A 24,765-nucleotide genomic window follows, 5' to 3' on the forward strand; every position below is an offset into this window, starting at 1 on the left:
CAGGCTGTGTGATGCCTCTGAGTCTCTGCCCAAGCTGGGTCCCCTTTTGAACTCTTCCCAGCTTCTCCATGTGGCCAACTCCCAGTTATCCTTCAGCTCTCAGCTCAGCGTTGCCCCTTCTGGGAAGCCTTCTGGACATGCCCTCTCCTCACCATGTTCCTTACCCTAGAGGATCTCTCGCTCCTGCCACTTTGTCAGCTCTGATGTGCCACTGCTACCCCCGGCGGGTGGCACTCTGTACTTGTGGAACAGATGAATACGTCAGTGAATGAATGAGTGAATACTTGGACCATCTGCATACTTACCATTGTGAACCATGTGCTTCTCTGACCCTTGTGCCCTCCAAACTGGCTTGCTGTGCAGTCATACCTGCTTCTGTCTGCCCAAGTCACATATAAATGCCATCCTGGCAGCTCTCCGGCTAACTCAGCACTGTCAGAAGAACTTTCCATGATGATCTGCACTGTCCAATATAGCAGCCACCAGCTGCACGTGTCTACAGTTCAGTTTAGTTCAGTTGCTCAGTCGTGTCTGACTCTTTGCGACCTCATGGACTGCAGCACACCAGGCGCCCCCGTCCTTCACCAACTCCCGGAGTTTACTCAAACTCATCTTCATTGAGTCAGTGATGACATCCAACCATCTCATCCTCTGTCATCCCCTTCTCCTCCTGCCTTTAATCTTTCCCAGCATCAGGGTCTTTTCAAATGAGTTGGTTCTTCACATCAAGTGGCCAAAGTATTGGAGTTTCAGCTTTAGTATCAGTCCTTGCAGTGAATATTCAGGACTGATTTCCTTTAGGATGGACTGGTTGGATCTCCTTGCGGTCCAAGGGACTCTCAAGAGTCTTCTCCAACACCACAGCTCAAAAGCATCAATTCTTCAGGGCTCAGCTTTCTTTATAGTCCAACTCTCACATCCATACATGATTACTGGAAAAACCATAGCCTTGACTAGATGGACATTTGTGGGCAAATTAATGTCTCTGCTTTTTAATATGCTATCTAGGTTGGTCATAACTTTTCTTCCAAGGAGCAAGCGTCTTTTAATTTTATGGCTAAAGTCACCATCTGCAGTGATTTTGGAGCCCCAAAAAATAAAGTCTGTCTAGAGCCCTTGAAATGTGGCTGAGGAATTTAATTACATTGCAATTAATTTATATTTAAATAGCCACATGCTACTAGCAGCTACTGTGTTTGACAAGACAGCAGAACTCCCACATAAATGTCTTCCTGTACGTGGCCTCTTGACTTAGGACACCATTGCCTACAGTATAAAGCCCCATTCTTCCTACCCTAAACCCTAAATGAACCCTGTTCATTTCCACTCTGTCTTCCCTTCCAGATGGAGTGGAAATTGAAACAGTGGTTGCAAGTACAGCTCTGGAGCCAAGTTGCCTGAGTTCAAAGCCCAGTTCTGTGTACTGGGAAAGTTACTTAGCTCCTCTGTGCCTCACTCTCCTTATCTGTAACATGGAGCTAAACACCCGTACCTAGGGTTATTGTGAGGAGGACATGAGTTTTTTTGTAAAAAAGGCTTACAAGAAAGCCCAATACATAGGAAGCTCTCAATTAATGACACTTATAGTTGTTAGTATCTCTTACTGTGTCCCTGGCAGGATCATCCCTGCTTCTTCACCATCCACCTGCTAGAATTGCCCAGGTCTGCCAGTCCTGGGTTCAGCCTTAACAGAGACTGGTATCTTTGGGTTCCTCTCTCTTGAAGCACTCATCTTAAAGGGGCTTCTGCTGCCACGGAAGAAGTTCTGGCTGTCTTGATAGATCTCAGGGAGAGAGTGAGTGACAGGCCCTGAGACCACATGGAGAGGGAGAGAGGCCCAGGCCCAGCCCTCCTGGCGTCCCAGTCAGCTGCCAGCGGATTCCCAACCACGCGCAGAACAAAAAAAAACAGTGAAAGCAGAGGACTGACCCCCAGAGCACTGCAGACCCACGGAGCTGAGCCCACTGAACCCACAGACACGATCAAAATGGCTGTTGTTTGAAGTCACTAAGTCTTTTTTTTTTCATTTAATAGTGTTTTTTAATTTAATTTTTACTTTATATTGGGGTAGAGTTGATTGACAATATTGTCTAGGTTTCAAGTGTGCAGCAAAGTGATTCAGTTACACAGATACATACATGCATTCTTTTTCAGACTCTTTTCTCATTTAGGTTAGCACAGAATGTTGAATAGCGTTTCTGTGTTGATTTTCTGTTTTATATATAGTAGTGTGTATATATTAATCCCAAACTCCTAATTTACCCCTCTCCTACCTTTTCCATTTGGTAATCATAGATTTGCTCCCTATGTCTGTAAGTTTGTTTCTGTTTCGTAGATAGGCTCATTTGTTGCATATTTTAGATTCCACTTATAAGTGATATCATATGCTATATGTCTTTCTCTGTCTGACTTACTTCATTTAGTATGATAATCCCTAGGTCCACCAATGTTGCTGCAAATGGAATGATTTCGTTCTTTTTTATGGATGAGTAATATTCTATTGTGTATATGTACCACATCTTCTTTATCCATTCACCTGTTGATGGACATTTATGTTGCTTCCATGTCCTGGTTATTGTAAATAGTGCTGCAATGAACATAGGGGTGTATGTATCTTTTTGAATTATGGTTTTCTCCGGATATATGCCCAGGAGTGGGATTCCTGGATCATATGGTATTTCTTTTTTTTTTTTTTAATTTCTTTTTCACTGTACAACCGCTTTCAGTGCTCACAGCCCACAGGTAAAGAGACTGGGCAATGGTTCGAGGCTGTTTTCTCTGGCATGGGTACACTATGAGAGGCCCACCAAGGTGGTATTTCTACTTTTGTTTTTTTAAGGAACCTCCATACTGCTCTACATAGTGGCTACACCAGTTATATCCCCACCAACAGTGTAGGAGGGGATTCCCTTTTCTCCACAGTCTCTCCAGCATTTGTTTCATGAAGACTTTTTAATAATGATCGTTCTGACTGGTATGAGGTGATACCTCATTATAGTTTGATTTGGATTTCTCTAACCCACTCCAGTATTCTTGCCTGGAGAATCCTGTGGACAGAGGAGTCTGATGGGCTACAATCCGTAGGATTGCAAAGAGTCGGACGTGACTGAGCAACTGACACACACACACACAATAATTCGCATGTTGAGCATCTTTCTATGTGTTTTTTGGCCATCTGTATGTTGGAGACGCTCGGTCTTAGAGTGGTTTATTACACATCTATAAATGACCAAAACGCTTGTGTACAAAGAGCTGCTTCCCTTCAATTCCCCTTGCCCTGTTCGCTTATGCATTGGCCAGTTTTTGTCCCGTTTTAAGGCATTTTAGAAATTGTGAAACACCTACTTTTGCTCTCATATCTACTCTGTTCCTCAACCCACAGCCTCAAAAAGTGGGCAGCATTACTGGATACTGGGCAGGAATAGGCACTGACTAGCTGTTGACCTTGATCCAATTCCTCCACATCTCTGAGGTTGTAAAAATAAGATTACTAATGAGCCCCTTGAAGAGATTAAGTAAAAGATGGCTAATAAGACACTTAGTACACTTCTTGGCACGTGTCAAGCATCCAGTGAGTGGTATTTATCAGAGGCCGGAGGACAGGCCAGGAGACAGCTCCTACTTGTCCATTCTTCCATATTAGCAAAGACATAGAAAGCAGTGGTCAGGCTTTTATGGTTCCAGAGTGATGCCAGAGCTTCTTGGGAAATGGCAGCTGCTGCTTGTTATCTCTGTTTATAAAGACGGAGGATGGAGGTTTGGCATGAAGACAGCCCTGTGAACCACTGCACCGCCTCTAACTGCCCTAGGAGATATATGTCCTGTGGGATATGCAAACTCAGCCCCCAAACTGAAAGAACATCATGAGAGCCTAAGAAGGCAGGGACTGACTCTCATTAATCACTTCTGTATCCTCAGAATTTGGCATGTAGTCAGTGTAAGTTCCAAGAAGGCACAGAATAGTCTTCCTATTTGACCCGCTGCTGCATTTTCAGCCCGTAGTTGGTGCTAAAGAAATGTAAATTTGAGGATGCATGAACATTGTACTGCCTGCAGCCAACACTGTGGGTTGCCTGTCACAAGCCATTCCCTCCTTTTTCCTTGCTGATGGAATTCTGGTATGATTCAGGTGGCAACATGCTCCTCAGGGGTGAGTTTTGATGGATTTAAGGAACTCGGGTCACTGCTGTTCCTCCTTGCCAGGGACTGGACTAGGGGAGGTCATGTGACACTGTTCAACCACTGAAACTAAGAAAAATCTGCTCAGGGGATTATGGGAAAGCGTTTTCTCTAGCACAAAAAGAGAGGCAAGTGTAAAAATTAATGCCTGCTTTGTCCCCATCTTATCTACTTACTTTTGTAGTTATTCTGCAAGGACATGATTCCTGGAGGGAAGGCAGTCATTCATGAGCAAAACTGAGCAAGCCCAAGAGTGAAAAACTAACCCCTGAGGAAGCAATGTGGGAGGTGGGAGCCTGGCAAGATGACCCAGGTGAGCCTCCGAGCCCCCCAGGTAACCTGATATCCGAGATAAATGCATGTCTTTGGTGTGTCAGCAGATATTCTGTCACTTTCAGCCAACACATCCTGTATTAACTTGTCATTGTGCCTTCATGATGTTGTGGTGGGATCAACTGTGCCACTCCCCATTCCGTATGTTGAAGTCCCAACCCCTAGCCCCTCAGAATGTGACAGTGTTGGAGGTGGGGCCTTTGCGAGGTGATTAATGTAAAATGAGGCCATTGGGGTGGGCCCTCATCCAAACTGACTGGTGTCCTTTTAAGAGGAAAAGTGGATGCGCAGAGACACTGGGGGATGCACACATCCAGAGGGATGACCATGTGAGGACACATTGAGAAGACTGTCTACAAGCCAAGAAGACATCTCAGAAGAAATCAACCCTGCCGACACCTGAGTTATGGAGTTCCCAGCCTCCAGAACAGTGAGAAAATTACCTTCTGTGCTACTTTGTGATGGCAGCTCTAGATAATGAATATGGAGATCTGTTGTAACGATCAAGTTATTATCACCATTGTAAGAAATCCTTTGTTTCACCATAACATTGCCCTGAGGAACAGTTGGAACCTGAATGAAGAGAGCTTGCTGGGGTTCTTCAGTGTTCTGCATATTAGTGAGGCTAACATCAACCCAAGACTGGCTCTCTTGGGGTCCTCCACCCATTACTTTGTTCAGTAGAAACCTAGCAAACATCCCTCACTCATCGGAGCTGTGTGAAATTGTCAAGAGTGTGTATTTTGAAGTCAGACTTCCTGGTTTTGCTTCTATCTCTTAGTAGCTGTGCGATCCAAGGCAACCTTGTTGTCTTCTCTGAGTTTTCTCATCCACCAAACACTGCTAAGAACACCCATGTCACAGGATTATATATAAGGCCAGAGCACGCCAGTACATGCAGAATGCTTCACCAAGTGCTTGACTCAGAAATATTCTCCATGGATGGGGCCCATTGCTTTTCTGAATATACAAAATGGACAAGGAGAACATGGTCATGTTTTCACTTTATAGCTTCAGTCTGATCCTCTCAACAAACCCCATGACTCAGACATTGTCAACTCTTTTGGTAGAATAAAGTGAGGTTCAGAGGGGTTGTGTGACGAGTTACAGTTTTTAAATCATAGAGCCTAGGTCTTCTGATCCCCATAAGCCCTGAGCGCTTTACTTCTGCACCAGAGCTGCCGCCTTTGGTAGTGTAATATTTTCCCAAGTGCTCAGTGTATGCCAGACATTCTCCTTTAATCCTCACAGGAACTCAGCTTTCACAACCTAGGAATAAATAACTCTGACATGGATACACATGTTTAAACCAGAGAGCAGAATAAACTGGCAAGTTATTGTGGGGCTGAATGGAAAATGTGGGTCAAACAGAAATGCCTTCAGAGACAGTGGGGAAGAAAGGACCCCCACATTGACTGGGGGACAGGGGCTTTTGCTAGACTCTTGACTCTGAGATTTTGATATCACTATATCAATTTACAGGAAAGGAAATGGAGGCTCCAAGAGGGTACATAACGTACCCCAGTCACAGAAAAGGGAGGAACATGAATCTAGCATCACTGGAAACATGTAGCATCTTTCCTTGTTCCAGAGTTTCTTAGCACCTGCTGCACAAGTGAGAATCTTCTGGAGAAGTTGCAAGACTCCTAAGGGCTGGACTGCACCTTCAGAGACTCTGGGTGGGCCTGGAGTGGGGCCCAGCATGGACACTGCTAAAGCTCCCAACCAGGTGATTGGAACGTGTGGCCATGGTGGAGCAAAGCCAGGCCAGGCTGCTCTCAGAGCTGAGCTCTGCCATCCTGAGACCCAGCCCTGACACTGCTAGACCCAGCTGGTTGTTCAAAGGCCAGCGCCTCTCACTTTTCTCACTCCACCCAGAGAGGGAACAGTTGGTTCTTTCTTAAAGCAACATAAGTGAAAGTGAGGTCAGTAACTCATCATCCAACATTCATAGCAATGTGAGTGTGGATTTCCAGTGATAGCATCACCTTGAGATTCAGAAATGCAGAGGAACCTTCAATACTGTTCCTTACAGTTCCTGAGTACAGTTCTTGGTTCCTAGTATTTATTGTTTAAAAGGGTGCATGAAACATTTTATGTTTATTTCTTCAAAAAAATGAAATATAATTAAGTTACTCTTTACATATGATGTTTTTTTTCTTGCTGGGAGGTAGGGGGTGGTGAGGAAACTCAGGGACCTTTAGTCAAAATAAAACAGTTTTCCCTAAATGATCTTGCTAGTTGTTGTTGTTTTTTTCTATTTTTATTGTAGTATCGTTGATTTGGGGCTTCCCTGGTGGCTCAGTGATAAAGAACCCACCTGCCAATGCAGGAGATGTGTTTGATCCCTGGGTCAGGAGGATCCCCTGGAGAAGGAAATGGCAACACACTCCAGTATTCTTGCCCAGGAAATCCCATGGACAGAGGAGTCCATGGGGTCGCAAAAGAACTGGACACAACATAGCGACTAAAGCAATAGCATAACATAGTGTTATATTAATTTCAGGCGTACAGTGAAACAAATCAGCTATACTATACAAGATAGCCACTCTTTTAGATTCTCTCCCATATAGGCCATTATAGAGTATTGAGTAGAGTTTCCTATGCTACACAGAAGCTCCTTGTTAGTTACCTATTTTATATATATTAGTATGTATCAATCCCAATCTTCCAATTTATGCTTCCCCCCATCTCACCAGTTTAAACCCATCAAGAAAGTTGTTTGTTTGTTTGTTTGTTTGTTTTTGGTTCAGCCAAAAGTGGAAGTGGAAAGGGAGAGCTGGGGACGTAATCGGAGGATTAAAGATTAGCTGTGACACATGGCCGGGGAACTGACCTTTGACCAAACACAAGTCACGCCAACACAGCTTCTCTCTGTGCAGGAAGAGATCCCAGGCCCTCCAAGAAGGAACAGCACAGGGAGAAGCCAGTGCCGTCTGAAGGGAAGGAGACTAAAGGAGGCTGCAGGAAGGGAAGACAGGGAGGGCCGAGAGCAGTCCCCGAACACGGACAAGCATCTGTTCACTGTCAGCAGCACGATGGAAATAATATTTGGCAGAAATAAGAAGGAGCAACTGGAGCCTGTGAGGGCCCAAGTAACAGGTGAGCATTTTGTATGAACCACGGGCAATTATATGTTTAGATGTACACTTTTTTTTCCTGCTTATAAAAGTAATGCTCATTGTAAATCATTTTTGGAAAATCTGGAAAACCGTAAATAGAGGAGACATGATCCATATTCTAGGCATATTCCCTGTGAAAATCTCGGTGTGCTTTTATGCATTATAATTCAGTTTTCAAGGGCAGTCAGTGATTCTCACTACTTGCAGGAGAAAAGTCCCAGGACTACTGCTATTGGCTCATAGCCAGTGGGATTATTCTGCAAACTGTGCTCCGTCCCCAGGGTGCGGTATTTGTAAAAGTGGGTGCATCCTAAATTAATTTCAAAATGATACGAGAAGCATGTGCGAACGCCCATTCCTGGGCATGCATAGTGCGGAGGGGCACCGCAGAGCCGGATGAAATTTCCTCAAAGGTGCGGTTTCAGGGTGCAAGCACTGCAGAGCAGATGAGACAGCTCCAGGGTGGGAGCTGCCACACGAGCCCTCCTTTCATAGCTTTCTCCTCCTCTTCTGCATGGCCACTTTCCTGGGATCATCTTGTTTAGACTCTACAAGGCAGAGAGTGGTCTGCACTGCAGGTCCCAGGAGCTGTGCTGAGAACAGGGAAGGGGGTCAGCTCAGCCACACCACTGTTTGGGACAGATGGGCAGTTTTCACAAGGACAAGACAGCAGTGCCCTCTGAGAAGCAGGTCACATTGGAACTTTACAGCAGCCGAATTGCCTCAGAAGGCTTTTGGAAGAAAGAAATAGCATCTATGTATATTTTTTCTGATTACAGAGGTAATGTGCAATCTATATGTATATGTATATTACACAGGTATAAAACTTTGAAGTGCAAATGAGAACCCAGAAGGAAATAAAAATCAGCTATATTTCTTCTGTCTCTTAAGGATTATTAATATTTGAGTCTATTTTCTTTAAGTTTTTAAAAGAAACATCAGTATAGATAGTATATGCATGCATGCTGTCACTTCAGTTGTGTCTGACCCTTTGCAACTATATGGATGGTAGCCCACCAGGCTCCTCTGTCCGTGGGATTCCCCAGGCAAGAATACTGGAGTGGGTTGCCCTGCCCTCCTCCAGGGGATCTTCCCAACCCAGGGATTGAACCCGAGTCTCCTGCATTGCAGGCGGATTCTTTACCACTGAGCCACTGGGGAAACCCATAAGATAGTACAAAGATAGATTAATCTGTTGATAGGTAGACTTTATATATAAATACTTTTTCAAAAAACAAATGTACACTTACTATAACTTTTTATTTTAAAAAAATGTAGATCTGTGATACCCATCATTGTATGCTCTGGGGTATGGTGGGCATTTGCCATTATACTCCCTTGACAGCTCATGTTTAGTGACTGCATGTCAATACTTGGAAATTTTAGAGAACAAGAACCCCAGTACCTGAGACGCTGAATGAACCTCTAGATCTAAGTCAGTTGTTTTCAAAGGAGGGTCCCCAGCCCTGCAGCACGAGCACTCCCCAGGCTCCCATTAGAATCTCAAATTCCTGGGCCCGCTTCATACCTTCTGAATCAGATACCCAGGGGTGGAGCCCAGAAATGTGTGTTTTCAGAGCCCTCTGGCTGCATGCAGGTGGGGGACCACTGCTGTAAACTGGGTCTCCTTCCCTGACGGGTGTGAAACTGAAGGCCCGGGAGAAGTAGCGACTTGCCCGAGGCCAGGCAGTCAGCAGAGGACAGGCTCCAGCCCAGGGCCGGCCTCCCCGCAGGGTCACGTCTAATCCGCTGGTCTGGGTCTGCTTGCAGGCAGCTCGCCACACACGATGCTGTGTGGCCACATCTGTCCAGGGAGGCCAGGCCAAGGCTCTGGCCTCACATCCGGCAGTGCATTTGTGACTCTGACTCTTCCTTTAAAAAGCGCTTGAGCATTTCCTGACTCAGTTTCCTCGTATGGCTAACAAAGTCAGCATGCATCTACCATATGGGGTTGCTGCAATGACTACATGATTTAATCTACTACAGCTCATGGTGCTCAGTAAACGTTCTTTTTAGGGTTTCCCTGGTAGCTCAGCGGGTAAAGAATCCGCCTGCGATGCAGGAGACCCTGGTTTGATTCCTGGATCAGGAAGATCCCCTGGAGAAGGGATAGTCTACCCACTCCAGTATTCTTGCCTGGAGAATCCCCATGGACAGAAGAGCCTGGTGGGCCACAGTTCATGGGGTTGCAAAGAGATGGGCATGACTGAGCGACTAGGCACAGCACAAATGTTCTTCTTTTTACATCTAGGGCTTTACTTATAAGCTCAGATTCATCTTTCTCTGCTGTGCCTCAACCTGCTCCTCCTGTGTCCCAGGTCGCTGTGAATAGTCACACCCAAGGCGAGAGACTCGGCTGGCACTGTTTCAGTGTTCCCCTCCAGCTTCCCTACAATTAGTCAAACTCTAAGTCCCTTTGTTTTATCCGTTTCTCTCTGTCCCACTGCTACTATCTTTCTCCTCTCTCAGGTCTTCCCACCTCTCTCTAGCTTCTCCTCCCACCCACAGTCCATAGCATAGCGAGAAATAACTTTTGGTACCTCAAATCCAATCACATTCCATTTGTATGTCCTTAGAGACAGAACGTGGATTAGGGGTTGCTAGGGGCTGGGTGGCATATGCGGATTAACAGCTAATGGGCACAGGGATTCTTTTGGGGGTGATGAAAATGCTCTTGGGTTAGTGGTATGGTTGCACAACATTGTAAATATACTAAAAAAAAAAAAAAAAAAATACCCTGAATTGTATACTTTGAAATGATGGATTTATGTTATGTGAATTTTATCTCAATTTTTTAAATTGCAAAAAAAAATTAATCCTATTATTCCCACATCCATCAAAAGTGTCCCTTTCTTCTAAGCACCACATCAAAGCTAGGTATGGTCTTATTGACCTTGGCCTCTTGACCCTACTTAACCCTGCAACCTCAATACTTACTATACCCTCACTTGAAAGTTACAGGCCAGCTCTTAATAAACAGCTTGCACAGTTCTTGGTCTTTGAACTGGTCTCTGGTCTCTGGGCTCAGGTTTCTCCAGAGCTAAGAATTCAGGAGTAAATCATTTATTTGGGATGTTCTTCCCAAGAAACACTGGGAAGGCAGCAAAGGAGGCGTTTTCAAGCCATTGACCACCAGGAGTCATTGGAGCTGGGTCCTCCGAGCAAAGTATAAACTATGCCTCACACTGTGTCCACCGAGGACAAGGAGGTGGTGGCCTTGGACCCACAGCACCCCATCTATCGTCGGGTGAGAGCAGCTTCCAGGGGCATTAACTCTCCAACATGGTTCCGACTTGTCCACGCATATGCAGAGCTGCTCCATAGTGAGAACAAAGCCCTCAGGTGAAGAGCTTTAGATATCTGCAGAAAGCAGCCTTCAGGGAGAGGAGAAAGCCAAGGGCACGTGGGCAGGGCGCCGACAGCACCTGCAACACTATCCCAACAGCCGTGGAATGCCTACCTCATGTATAATTTAAAATTTTCTAGTAGCCCTGTACAAAAAAGTACAAAGATACAGAGGACATTAATTTTAATAGTGTTTTTCACTTAATGCCACATATCCAAAATGGTATCAGTTCAACATATAACTAATGTTTTTAAATTGCTAATGAGATGTATTACATTTCTTTTTCATACTAAGTCTCTGGAATCTGGTGTGCATTTCACAATTACTGTACCTCTCCGTTGGGACTAGCCAAGTTTCCAGTACACAGTTCCCCTACATGGGACAGCACAGCTCGGGAATGTTCTTTCCTCATGCCTTTGCAAAGCAAACACCAACTCTCCCTCAAAACTCAACCAGGTCACCTCCTCCAGGAAGTGTTCCTCACCCTCCTGCTCTCACCCCACCTTGGAGTGGAGTTCTGCTCCACCTAGCACCCTTGTTGAGTCTGTTGCGTTGCCTTTATCTCAGTGTGTTTTGGGTATTTCTCTCTGTCTTTGTCTCTTAATGGATGGGACGTTCCTTGGAAGCAGTGTGCATGGGTGCTCAGTCGTGTCCAGCTCTTTGTGTCTCCATGGACTGTAACCTGCCAGGCTCCTCTGTCTGTGGGATTCTCCAGGCAAGAATACTGGAGTGGGTTGCCATGCCCTCCTCCAGGCGATCTTCCCAACCCAGGGATAGAGCCCGTGTCTCTTATGTCTCCTGCACTGATAGGCGGGTTCTTTCCCACTAGTGCCACCTGGGAAGCCCCACTTAAAAGTTGGGATGATGTCTGTTCATCTCGGTATCCTCAGCGCCCACACAATGCCAGGCACATTCTTTCTGGAAGTGAACAGATGCAGTGAATAGTACAGGGGCTGTATGGCCACTTCTTTGAGCTTTTTGGTTTAGGTGCAGAGCTGGAAACTAAACATTCTTTCTCTCCTCAGGCAAGATTCCAGCCTGGCTGCAGGGAACCCTGCTCCGCAATGGACCTGGGATGCACACAGTGGGTGACACCAGATACAACCACTGGTTTGATGGCCTGGCCTTGCTCCACAGCTTCACAATCAGAGACGGTAAGAGCACCACATGGGTTGCCGTGGGTGCTGTAACAAATGACTGCAGATGGAGTAGCCTAAAGCAACACACAAGTTTTAATTCTCTTCTGGTTTAGTTGCTAAATCATGTCCGACTCTTTTGTGATCCCATGCACAGAAACCCACCAGGATCCTCTGTCAATGGGATTTTCCAGGCAAGAATACTGGAGTGGGTTACCATTTCCTCTTCCAGGGGATCTTCCAGACCCAGGGATCCAACCCGCATCTCCTGTGGCTTCTGCATTGCAGGCGGAGCCTTTACCACTGAGCCACCTGGGAAGCCCCTAAAAGTTTCTAGTGGGTTTCAGATTAAAACTTTACTCTCAGAGGTAAGCAGCTGTTTTCTGTTCTTTTCTGAGGTGGTCAGTCAGGTTGCACGTGTTGGTGCAGCACAGGCTGGCCTGGTCTCTCTTCTCCTCTAGAGCTCTCAAAGCCTCCCCTGTGTCTAACAGTGGAAATATAAACAAAAACATTAAGTACTTCTATACACAATTTAAGAGGGCACGCATAAGGCCATCAGGGCCCTCTGATTTGCAGGTAACATAAAGCCAGTACTTCTCAAAAGGTGGTCTGTGGGTTCCTGCATCAGAATCCCCCAGGAGGCTCATTTAAGCTGTGAATCCTGAGACCCTGCCCAGGGCTCGAGGGTAAGGATAGAGCATCTGTGTTCCCAGATGACCTCGAGCATACTGGTGTGGTGGGGCTCAGGCCTCCGTGATCTTTAAAACCAGGTGGTTCTAGTGCAGTTAGCATGAAGAACAGAAATTAGTGCCAAACCAGGAAGAAAAGAACTGGAGTAAGAAAGCAAAATGACTCATAAAAAATGACTCATAACCCTCAGCAGAGGCCACTAGAAGATAATGCTTTCACACATTAACAAAGATTTCAATAATAAAGGCCAAGTGGAGATGGGGAAGGGTATACAGGAGGACTTTTTTCTTTTAGTCTAAAATTTTTTAAAAATTAAAAATTTTTAAGAAGCACACATGGAAGTGAGTCAACCCAGGTCCCCCTTAGTGATAGATTTGATTATTTTCCAATAAGAAACAAGTCATCATCCCATGAGGACTCGAACATGTGAATTCCAAGAGTCAAAGTCACAGAGATTTTTTTTAAATTATAGTTGATTTACAAGGCCGTGTTAGCTTCAGGTGTACAGAAAAGTGAATCAGTTATACACATAGGTGTATCCACTATTTTTTCTCGGAGAAGGACATGGTAACCCACTCCAGCACTCTTGCCAGGAGAATCCCATGGACAGAGGAGCCTGCTGGCATGCTGCAGGCATGGGGTCGAAAGAGAGCTGGACACGACTGAGCAACTGAACAGCTCTTTTTTAGATTCTTTTCCCACATAGGCTATAACAGAGTATTGAGTAGAGTTCCCTGTGCTGTACAGTAAGTCCTTATTAGTTATCGACTTTATATATAATAGTGTATAGATGTCAATCCCTGGGCAAAAATTTCCTAAGAGGCAGTCTCTCCTTGAAGCCCATCATTGTGACAGTGGATATGTGATGGGCATTTCTCTGATGGGAATGAGCTCTCAGTGTGTCTTAGGCCCCACTTTTTGGCATATTATAATTGTACCAACCATGGAAGCATAGGTGAAGGAATATGAAAAGTGAACATAATGTCATGTGCTAATTAATGGCAAAAAAACCACACCAAATTCTACAGATTTCAAATTATCCACCAAAATGAAGGTCCCAGGCCTAAGTATTCACAGCCCTGAAGACCTGATGGGGTCCCCACGGGTCCCCCAGCCTCATCTCATTCCTGCTGCTCTCAAGCACCTAACTGGCGCTTTAGCTGGTGCTGACTCAGCCCTTACAGGAAGTGGGCTGTGCTCCCCAACCCCAGGTCTTGACTTACAGACTCTCTGGGGAGACTGACTGGGAACACCTCGCCCTCTTTCCTAGCCCCACCTCCCCGATTTGTGGTTCAATTCCACTCATCTTTCAAGGGCTTTGAAAAGCTGTGGCAAGGGAATCAGAGATCAGAGTGACACAGTCAGGAGCCAAAAAAAAACAGGCAGCTCCTAGACTCTCCCCTAGAGCTCCTAAAATTTTTTAGAGATTTGGAAAATAATTTTAGTTAGAGCAAAAAGTCTTCTGTACCATTAATAATTAAAAATAAAACCATGTTTATTTCAATTAAAAAAATGTTACTCCGGGGCCTAAATTGTTAATGTAAGGATCCCAGAACTGAACTGGGCCCTCGGGAAAGCCAGTCTGAGTATGGGGCCTTCTGGATCAGTCCTCCAAACCTGGACCTTACCTGGAGGGATTCCAACATAGTGGAAAGCATGGTCAATGGCCTGGGCCGGCAGGCCTCTGGGTAATGCTGAACAAGGCGATGGAACATTGCTGATCCTCAGTTTCCTCATGCATAGATGGAGCTGGGACTAGGAATACTTACCTTGCCGAATTGTTGTGAGTCAACCTTGCCGAAATGTATGTGAGAGTTCACACCAGTGCTTGTTGTATCCAGCACACACATTAAAGGGACAGTCTCAGTAAGCCACCCCACCCCCCACCCCCCCACCCTGTCACATCCCTAGAATGGCTGAAAGAAGTTCAAATAAGTTTCAAATAAGCCTGGGATGATTCTGCTGCTTCTCTTTCAGGTGAAGTCTACTACAGGAGCAAATATCTGAGAAGTGATACCTACATTGCCAATATCGAAGCAAACAGGATTGTGGTGTCAGAATTTGGAACAATGGCCTATCCAGACCCCTGCAAAAACATATTTTCCAAGTAACTGTCCATTTTGTATCTAGTCCTGCTTTCTGATATCCTTGACGGTCGAGACAACCAGCGTTTGCTCTGATGGTGTGTTTAGGGTGGATGGAAAACTTCCTGTGATGGCCTTTGACCATGCAGGCTATGTACTTTTGGATCACTGATAGCAGGCGAAGCAAAGAACATCTGGCAGATTGTCAGATGTTCTCCCACATGGCTGGTGGGAGAGCACTTTGAAATCACCTATCAAAATTACAGATGCACATTCCCTTCAGTCCAGAGAGGTGCTTGCTTGTGTCTGAAATGACAAATGTACAAGGTTATTCACGGCTGAATGATTTGTTATGATGAGGAACTGAAAATAACTCAGGTGGTCATTAACAGAAGAGTGTTAAATAAATCTCAGTAACACTATACAGGAAAATACCAGGCAGATATAAAAAGTACTGAGGACGCTCTCTATGTACTGAATGGAGATTTCCAGGATATACTGCTAAGTGGGGAAAGAGGAAAAAAAAGTGAAGTGTAGAACGAGCATATAATATGCTGTAATTTGTGCTGTAAGGCAGGGGGATATCTAGGTTTGTTTTTCAATGTGCAGAAAGCCTGGGAGAAGGCATGGGCGAGGTGGGGAACCAACGGGAGGAAGGATGGGGAGATTTTCAGCTGTATACATTTAAAATCATCTGGGTTGTGATGCGAATGAATGCGTTACACGTTTTGAATTGTTGGCCAGGGAATCACGCCAGCAGTCATCATCTCCTTTCTGATACTCTTTAGGCATAGAAGGGTTGTGAAATGTTTTAGAGGTAGACTGGCCTGGAGAGGGAAGCTGGTTTCTGCTTCTCCAGAACTGACATCATCTCTCCAGTCCCAGCTTCCAGCGCTGGGGGTCCGGCAAACAGCAGGCTGGGAACACCCATTGCAGACGCGGGAGGAGCCAGGGGGGCCGCGGGAGGGAAGGAATTGAGAACCGCAGCTCGTGCGGCATCCTTGCTGTTACACGGATTGCCAGGAGGGGGAGCACTCACCAGTACACGGGGCCAAGACTTCCTGCTTTGAGTTTGCCTTCTAATCAATGATCAGTTCTTAACTCGGTTTACTTTCCTTTTTCAAAGAAACGAATTTCTTGGACAAAGTTGAGGTAACGAGGGTGGACTCTCATTCCTTCTCAAAGCAGAGATCAACTGCTTTTCTAGTTTCAGGGGAGCCATTATGGGTATGTGTATGATTTCTCTAGAGCTTCTTAAAATACTTGAGAACAGTCCACCAGCTCTTGATGGCTCTGGTGGGGAGACCTTTGGATTTGGGGAGCTGGGGAGGGGTCAGTGGGCAGCCTTGTTATCCCAGCTGACTCCCTTCTTAGCTGATTGGATGTGGTGGTGTTTTGGGTTAACTCGATCTCTGGACTGTTAGATTCCTCAAGTGACCAGTTACAACCCAGCATTTTCCCTGCCTTAGTTGAACCAGAGTGTTTTAAGTGGTAGGCAAACTAAAGCCATCTGGAGTAGAACCTTCCAGCTGAGTGGACAAGTGGTTGACCCGCTGACTCGCTTTCCTCCCCAGAGCCTTCTCCTACCTGTCCCACACCATCCCCGATTTCACAGACAACTGTCTGATCAACATCATGAGGTGTGGAGAAGACTTCTACGCGACCACAGAGACCAATTACATCAGGAAAATCAACCCCCAGACCCTGGAAACCCTGGAGAAGGTATCAGTGAATCTACAAGCAGCCTCAGTGCCTGACTTAAGGAACAGACCCTCTGTGGGGAGGCCAGGAGGCTGCAGGCCCTCAGAGAAGAGCCCCCCTCTGATCCCCTCGTCTTGGGCATCTTAGCACTGATGGCAGGACGCTGTCCTGTCATCTCTGTGTCTGAATTCGTTCCTAGCACTCCCATGACAAAGGAACACAAACTAGGTGGCTTAGGTCAAAAGCAATGTATTCCCTCACAGTTCTGAAGGCCGGAAGTCTGAAATCAGGTGCTGGCAGGCCCTGTTCTCTCTGAAGCTTCTAGGGGAGGAAACTTCTTTGCCTCTTCCTGCTTCTGGTGGTCGCCCCTTGGTTACAGATGCCTCGTTCCAATCTCTTGTAAAGATACAAATCACCCACCCTATTCCAGAATGACCTCATTTCAACCCTATTTCCAAAATATAGACATGAGCGGTTAGGACTTGCTTCAACTTGCCTTTTTGGAAGATCCAGTTTGACCCCTAACAGTGTCGACAGTCCTTGGCACTGAGTGGCCCCTCAATGGAAATTTGAATGAATGGCAGTGCTGGGCTCTCCAGGACTCCCAGGAGCCCTGAAAATGGAGGCATTAGGCACAGAGCATGGGTGCAAAAACCAGTGGCCAAGCGGATACCTTTCCTGGGCAGAAGCATGTCTAAATTTTCTTGAAGATCAGTAGACCCACTTTCAGTTTTCTCCAGCTGGCTGTTCAAAGCCTTGATGTCTTTGCAATACATCTTAACACTCTGTTAGAGGGAGTGCTTTTCTTAGCCATGAAATCACATCTGGCTCCGCTGAAGCTAGGCAGCACAGGTCCAACTGAGGAGTGCTTTCCACAAAGCTGCAGAGAGGAATCACTAGGTGAGAAGGAAGTAGCGCCTGACTTTTGGCCAGAGGTTGTGCTGTTCTCCGAGAGGAAGGGTGGACGGCTGGTTCCCTGGCCACCCCATCATTCTATGGTTGTGGCCTGTTTGGAGTCAGGATCGTTACTGAGGTCGTTAGTCAGTGTTTCCCTTTGACCAGATACTTTTTGTAACCTCTCCGTTCCCAGAATAACCCTAGGAGAGAGGTCTGGGGATTTATGCCTCTGTGGGATACAAAAGGGGAGGATTTCAATGACTTCCCCAGGGCCAGGATTAGGACTGCCCACGTTGTTAATTGGAGTTCTCTGCAGTGAGGCATCATCGGGTTTCCACACCGAGGCCACCGGAGGGGCCAGAGAGGAACAACTATCAGAGAACACACAAGCTCACCAAGCCCCCTGCAGCCTATGTGCTATGGGAGCCCCCACGGGGTTACATCAGGTCACAAGAGGAAGCGTCTCCTTTAAAGGCAATGTCTGCCTTATTTTCAGGTTGGGAGACGTGCAAAAATAGCCGTCATCTCCCTGAACCTGGAGTCGGTCAGCTCTTCGCGGGACTTCACCCTCTCCCCGTTTTAAAAGCAGCTGACCGTCATGTTTTGCAGGTTGATTATCGTAAATACGTGGCTGTAAATCTGGCAACATCACATCCTCACTACGACGCCGCTGGAAACGTTCTCAACGTTGGCACATCCATTGTGGACAAGGGGAAGACAAAATATGTGATCTTTAAGATCCCTGCTACAGTCCGAGGTGTGGCATTCTGGGGCTGCGATGAGGCGTGAACACCAAGGGTGGCCCTTTGGGAAGAGCTCTGGTTTTGGTTCATGGCACAACACTCAACCTGATACTTGCCCACATCGATGACTCAGAGGACCATGGACTCACTTTTCTCCTTAAGGAGAAAAGGGATGATGCTACCCTTCCCTTTGGAAGAAGTGAATCCCTTTGCTCTTCCAACCTCCTTTTCTTTCAATTCCCGTTCATTAATTTATCCGTTAATCATTTATTTATCAATCTATCCACTGATGTCATCATCCATCCATCCATCATCCATCCTTCCTTTCATTCGTTAATTTTTTAGTTTTCTGACAAACCTACATCTGTCAGGGCTGTGCTGCTGTCTCTCATCCCAGCCCCAAAAGCCAGGCTTCCTGGGTTGTTCAGGGAGCTCAGGCCTGCGGGCATTAACTCCAGATTCCGCCCTGTTCTCTGGGTCTTCTAGACATTCTTCACTCAGGCCCGGGAGCCTGGAAGGGCGCCCAGGCCAGTTGTGATTGCACGTTCCTGCTGGGGAGAAGGGCAGGACTCCTAGCCCTTATTTGGGCAGGACCCTCTTGGCACCACACCCGGGAGACCAGGCCTCCGAGGGCGGCTGCGCGGCTCCAGGGACGGTGCAGGACTGCGAGGGTGCTCAGCTAGACCTCCTGGTTTAGGAAGACCGGTTTCCATCCGAGATCACTGTGGGCCCCTCCCTCACCACTCTGTAGAGCACCCCCATCCAGCAAATTCCAGGCTGCATTGGCAGACGGGGGTCCTTGTGTCACACAGTGTAGTGAGTGCTCTTGTTAAATGGGACCCCCGTTGACTGAGTCAATAAAGGGGTACAGGGTCCGGCTCAGGGTCCTAGACTGTCACACCTGAGTGTAGGCTAGCCATTTGGGTTTGCCACCTCATTTTCCTGAGGACCGGGAGCCCCAGGGATCAGGTGACATCACCACGGCTCAGAGCAGGTACCCTCCGCACCTGCTCCAGGCTGGTGCTTCACCAGGATTCACACCTGCTTCCTGCCTCCCAGTCCAGGGTGCCTTTCCTTCCCGTCTGCTGTGTGTCCCATTTGTTTAGTGAAGAAAAGACCTACCCACAACCCAACAGCCTCCCTCCCAACAGTCAGCTGTTTACAGGGTGCACAGGTGGCCACAAGACAGGTGGGGACGCCTGCATGTAACTCATTATAACCCAGCCCCAGGCCTGGGCAGGGAGGCCTTTTGGCCAGCGGTTGACTCATCCTTGCAGAGGAATAAGACCGAGCAATCCTGAGCACCTTCGTGCTGGGTGCCGGGCAAGGTGCTCGCACGCCTGCAGTATTTCCTTCAGTTCCCTCCCTTCCCTCCAAAGAACAGAGGAGGTGGCCAGGCCGAGGGGACTGCATCTTTGTGGCTTAACCCTGTGCCTTTGGCTGTCCCGCCAAGCCTCAGTTTCCCATCTGTAAAATGGGAATCATACAGCCGACCTTGACTGTCACAGTCTGTCACATCAACATAGGCACTTAGGCTCACCCCTAGGTGTCTCAAAACAGGCAATGCCAAGAGGAATTCATAGAAACTCTGTGAAATGCATGTCAGACGATGGTCCTCAGCCACAGGTCAAAGCTGAACCCTGGGAAGCCAGCCCAGGGCCCGGGTATGGCTGTGCTTAGTCGCTCAGTCATGTCCAACTCTTTGCTACCCCGTGGACTGTATCCCGCCAGGCTCCTCTGTCCATGGGGATTCTCCAGGCACGAACACTGGAGTGGGTTGCCATGCCTTCCCCCAGGGCATGGCCTGGGAGACTGATGGAAATACAGAGCCTTGGGCCCCGCCCCACAGGCTGAGTCAGCCTCCACACTTGGTCATGACCCCCCAGACGATCTGCGTGCACGTGGAAGCTTGAGGAGTGTTGCTCCAGAGCGGGGGTGGCAAATGTTTTCCGTAAAGGGCCCCAACGTAAATATTTGAGATTTGCCGGCTGTGTGGTCTGTGTCACGTCTGCTCGACTATGAATCCTGAAGGCAAAGCAGCCGTGGGCTCTGCAGAAGGCAGCAGCGTGGCCCACGCTCCAGATAAACCTTTATTTTGGAAGCAAGTGGAGGCCGACTTAGCCCCGGGCCGGAGTTGCAGACACCTGGCCCAGGGGCCCGTTGTTCCGGGGGCCTTGAGCCTGGGAAGGCAGTGGTTTCAGATGATAAACCAGGCCCCCCGGGGGGAAGGTCGGCCCCTGCCTCAGCCAGGCAGCAGTCCTTCACCCAGTTTACTGTCCAGTCTCACTCGAAGGTTCTCAGCAGTGGTGCAGGCTGAGAGGCTGGGCTGTAGGAGGAGGTGACCCCGTGGTGTCCTTGGGGGGCAGTCAGGTCCCGCGCTGCTCCTGAGACTGGCTTCTCTCCAGGGGGCAGGAAGGAGGGCCGGAGCCCCCTGAAGGACACGGAGGTCTTCTGCTCCATCGCTGCCCGCTCCCTCCTGTCCCCGAGCTATTACCACAGCTTCGGAGTCACCGAGAACTACATCATTTTCCTCGAGCAGCCTTTCAAGTTGGACATCCTCAAGATGGCCACGGCCTACATCAGGGGAGTGAGCTGGGCTTCCTGCCTGGCCTTCCACAGGGAGGACAAGGTAAGGCCCAGCGGGGGACCCCCAGCAGCACCAGGACAGCCAGAGCCAGCTGGAGGTCAGCAGGTGGGGGAGGCGAGGGGGGGGCGGCTCAGCAGGGGAGGAAGTGTCCCCAGAGGCACCAACCAGCCTTCCAGAGACTTCTGAGGCTGGGTGGGCCTTCACAGGGGTCCCGAGTTAGGGCAAGGAGCTCAACCTTGTCTGAGTGTAGAAAGCAGCAGCCAAGTCGCCTCCACCTCCCCATCTAGCCCCGCCAGAGGGCCCCTCCATTGTCCATTCAGCACCCTTGTGCTCCCCTTTCCACGAGCATCCTCGGACACCCATACAGAGATGTCTCTGTGGCCGCCCTCTCCTTAATGCCTGCGTTCTCAGGGAGGAGAGGGAGCAAAGTAGCTCTGTGAGGTCCCTCCCCTGCTCAGAACCTTCTGCTGGTTCCCCGTCTTCCCCAGAATCAGACCCACAGGCCTCTCTCACAGGCCTGGGAAGGCCCTCATCATGCCCTCAGCCCAGTCTCTGGCTCCCTCCATCTCAGACCTGCCCAACTTGTTCCTGCCTTGGGGCCTCTGCACTTTCTGCCCCCCTCCCCTGGAATGCTCTTCCCCAGCCGGCTCCCTCCCCTCATGAATGCAGGTCTGGCTCTAAGGCCAACCCCCACCCCCTTCCCAGAGGTCTTCCTATCTGTCACAGACCCCTCCCCACTACCAGGCTTTCTTCACCTCCCACCTCATTTTCCCGTTCATGCTCAGTCATTATCCCTCACATGTATGTTTGGTCACTGACCCTTGGTCTCACCCCCACTGGACTATAAACTGCATGAAAGTGTGGGGAGTTTCTCTCTCTAGTTCCCCCCAAAATGTGTCGGTGTTGGTGGCACGAATGAGCTGGGCAAGGGGGCCATCAGGGGGCCAGTGGAAGTGGGTTTGCTCTGGAGGACCTGGAGCATCAGGGCCCTGTAGGCCTCCAGGCTGCAGGGATCCCCCAGGGATCTCTGACCCCAGAGAGTCCCGCAGTGAGAGCCCCCGAGCCCTGGCAGGGCCTTGAATGCATTTGAAGAGTTTTCTGAGCAGTCCCTGAGGCTGACCGCAGGATTGGGTTTATGGGAAAGAAGTGCCTGTCACTTTGCCCTGTGTTCATCTCCCAAACCCACTGTCCCTCTGCAACACTCAGCCCCCATCACCCCCACTTAACTTCAGAGCTTGATTTTGGAGAAAGAAAGAGACGATGAGCCAGAGGAGGTGGCTGGAGCTGCCACTCCCTCCTTTCAGAGGAGGATGGTTAGGCCAGAGCTGCCAAAAGAAAGAAAACACCCCTTCACCCTTGGATTAAGCAACTGGGGCTGCAGATACGGCTAATTGCTACCCAGAGCGATACCGCCTGTGACACCCAGAGGTGTGTGTGGAGGCCTACTGAGCTGATATCAGCTTGACTAGACCAGTCCCTCAGCATCGCAGCCCTCCAGGGCAGCCCGGTTGCTGGGACAATCTGCAGTGAACCGGGGTCAGGGGAGGGGACCCAGGACCGGGCTTCAGGGCCTCTGGCCATGGGTGGAACCTGCGGAAGCTGAGAGGGCTGGCCCTGACTGGTCCTCCCCAACTCAGCCACTGCTGGGGAGCTGGCCAGTTGCCGCCCACCTGGGTCTCAGTCGTGTGAAGGTCAGGGAGACAGTGCACTTTCAGGGGCCTTTCTGAAAGGTCCGGTCCTCCAGGTGAGGCCGAGACCCCATGCAGCAAAGTTTCCCTCCTCCCCATCGCTTCTGGTGAGGTTTGCCTGGAGTGGGACAGAGAGACTCAGAAAGGCGAGGGGTTGCTTAAGGGTCCCGAGCAGGTGAATGGTTGGCTGGGCCTTGTCCCCTGCCCAGGGCTGCAGTGTAGGGCTGACAGAGGGAGAGCCGAGCCCTGGACTGCGTCTCCTTTCAGACTCACGTTCACATCATCGACCGAAGGACACGGAAGCCTGTGCTGACCAAGTATTACACGGACCCCATGGTGGTGTTTCACCACGTCAACGCCTACGAAGAGGACGGCTGCCTCCTGTTCGACGTCATCGCCTACGAGGACAGCAGCCTCTACCAGCTCTTCTACTTGGCCAACCTGAACAAGGACTTCGAGGAGAACTCCAGGCTCACCTCCATGCCCACCCTCAAGAGGTTCGCGCTGCCCCTCCACGTGGACAAGGTAATGGCTTAAGTTCTGGGGGAAGTGAGCCCACTCGGGTAGTGGCTTTGGTCCTGATTTCACTGACATTGAAATTCAAAATGAGGTGTTCTTAGAGAAAGGCAGAGAATGCTTTCATTATTTTTGCAAATATTGAACATATTCATGGTAGAAATTTTAGAAAATATAGATAAATGAAAAGGAAAAAAATCACCATAAGCCCATTGTGAATATATTTGTATTGCCTCCCAAGTCTCTCTCTCTCCATAGATGGACAGGCAAATAGACAGGAAGATATACATACATATTAATATATAATGATATATGTGCATATTGTATATATACATCAAAGCTGTTCAAGAGTATGTACAGTATGATTTGCTTTTCTAAGATTAATATATAGCATATAAATATGTATTTCTTAATTTTAGAGAAAAAATTGCACTGTGCTTAATTTTTAATAGCTTTAATGAAATATAACTCATGTACCATACTATTCACCCATTTTCACTCATTTAAAGTGTACAGCTCAATGGCTTTTAGTATATTCACAGAGTTTCACTACAATCAATTTTAAAATATTTTCATTTCCCCCAAAAGAAACTTTGTACCCGTTAACCATCAGCCTCCCCCATTCCCTCCTACTTTCTATCTCTGTGGGTTTGCCTATTGGAGACATTTCATATATACGGGATCATACAGGAAGCAGCCTTTTGTGGCTGGCTCCTTTCACTTAGCATGTTTTCAGAGGTCATCGGTACTGTGGCGTGGATCAGTGCCTCTTTTTTTCATGATGAATATGTACATAATTTTTTTTGTACAGCTTTTCTGTCCTCATCATATATCTAAGCATCGTTCCATGACATTAAATATTTTTCTGTGACATCATTTTAAATATTTGCCGAACAGTCCGCGGTGGAGATTCATCTCCAGTTGCTTACCCATTTCCCTGATGTTGAACAGTCCTGTTCTTACATTCAAAATGACTACCGGGCCAGACATTACCCTCAACTAGGGTGCTGCTGCCCAGGCGCTGGGCTTGGTTTTAAAGGCCACAGAGGCTTCTGGCTCCAGAACTTCCTTCCTTCATGACGTAATTAATTTAAATGGAACCCAATTGAGTTCAATTCAATTTTGAAGGCTCATCTGTACTGAACACACTCTATGTACCAGGTACGTTGCTAAGCATTTTATTTTCTTTACCTCACTTAATGATCAAAACCTATGGGAGAGATCCTCATGTTAGCCTCATTTTACAGATGAAGAAACTGAGGCTCAGAGAGGTTAAGGAATGTGCCCAAGGTCACACAGCCTGGTAGCAAAGCCAAGACTGGCTCTGAGCCCTTCCTTGGAGCTGGTAAGGGGTAAAACTCTGCAGATCTCCCAAGCTGACCTAACTCCTGGAAAGAGCCCCAGAGGGTCACCTTGAGCCCTCACAGGGCCACCCTGCAGGCCTAGGGAACAGAAGACACTCCTACATGCCCAGGAAGGCTTCCGCTACCCCCCAGACCCCTCCCAGCCAGAGGCCCTGGGGCCTACATTTGAGCCCAGCTTTGTCAGACCACAGAACTGGGTCCTTTCTCCTCTCAGCGTTTCCCCCATCTGCAGTCATTTGTGTATTCTCTGATGTTCACTGTATTTCCTACCACTGCTGTTAACATTTACAAAATCATGTTTTCATTTAAATCAACTCACTCTTTCCCTAACTCATTTGGAAGGGAACCTATCACAACCCAGGGTAAAGCCAGCTTTTGC

At 48.1% G+C, this 24,765-nt stretch overlaps 1 protein-coding gene across 1 annotated transcript in view; it reads left to right on the top strand.

Moving 5' to 3' along the window:
- Window positions 1–6,200: 6,200 nt before the first annotated feature.
- BCO1 (beta-carotene oxygenase 1) overlaps window positions 6,201–24,765 on the top strand; it is a 30,335-nt gene continuing 11,770 nt past the window's right edge. The window contains exons 1-8 of the mRNA XM_065920433.1: window positions 6,201–6,241; window positions 7,395–7,614; window positions 12,006–12,134; window positions 14,784–14,913; window positions 16,465–16,612; window positions 18,098–18,245; window positions 20,637–20,860; window positions 22,774–23,031. Of these exons, the coding sequence (XP_065776505.1) occupies window positions 6,215–6,241; window positions 7,395–7,614; window positions 12,006–12,134; window positions 14,784–14,913; window positions 16,465–16,612; window positions 18,098–18,245; window positions 20,637–20,860; window positions 22,774–23,031 (1,284 nt within the window). The 5' untranslated portion in view covers window positions 6,201–6,214. The remainder of the gene's footprint in view (window positions 6,242–7,394; window positions 7,615–12,005; window positions 12,135–14,783; window positions 14,914–16,464; window positions 16,613–18,097; window positions 18,246–20,636; window positions 20,861–22,773; window positions 23,032–24,765) is intronic.

Source organism: Muntiacus reevesi, chromosome 2 (genome assembly GCF_963930625.1).
Source record: "Muntiacus reevesi chromosome 2, mMunRee1.1, whole genome shotgun sequence".
Taxonomy (NCBI): domain Eukaryota; kingdom Metazoa; phylum Chordata; class Mammalia; order Artiodactyla; family Cervidae; genus Muntiacus; species Muntiacus reevesi.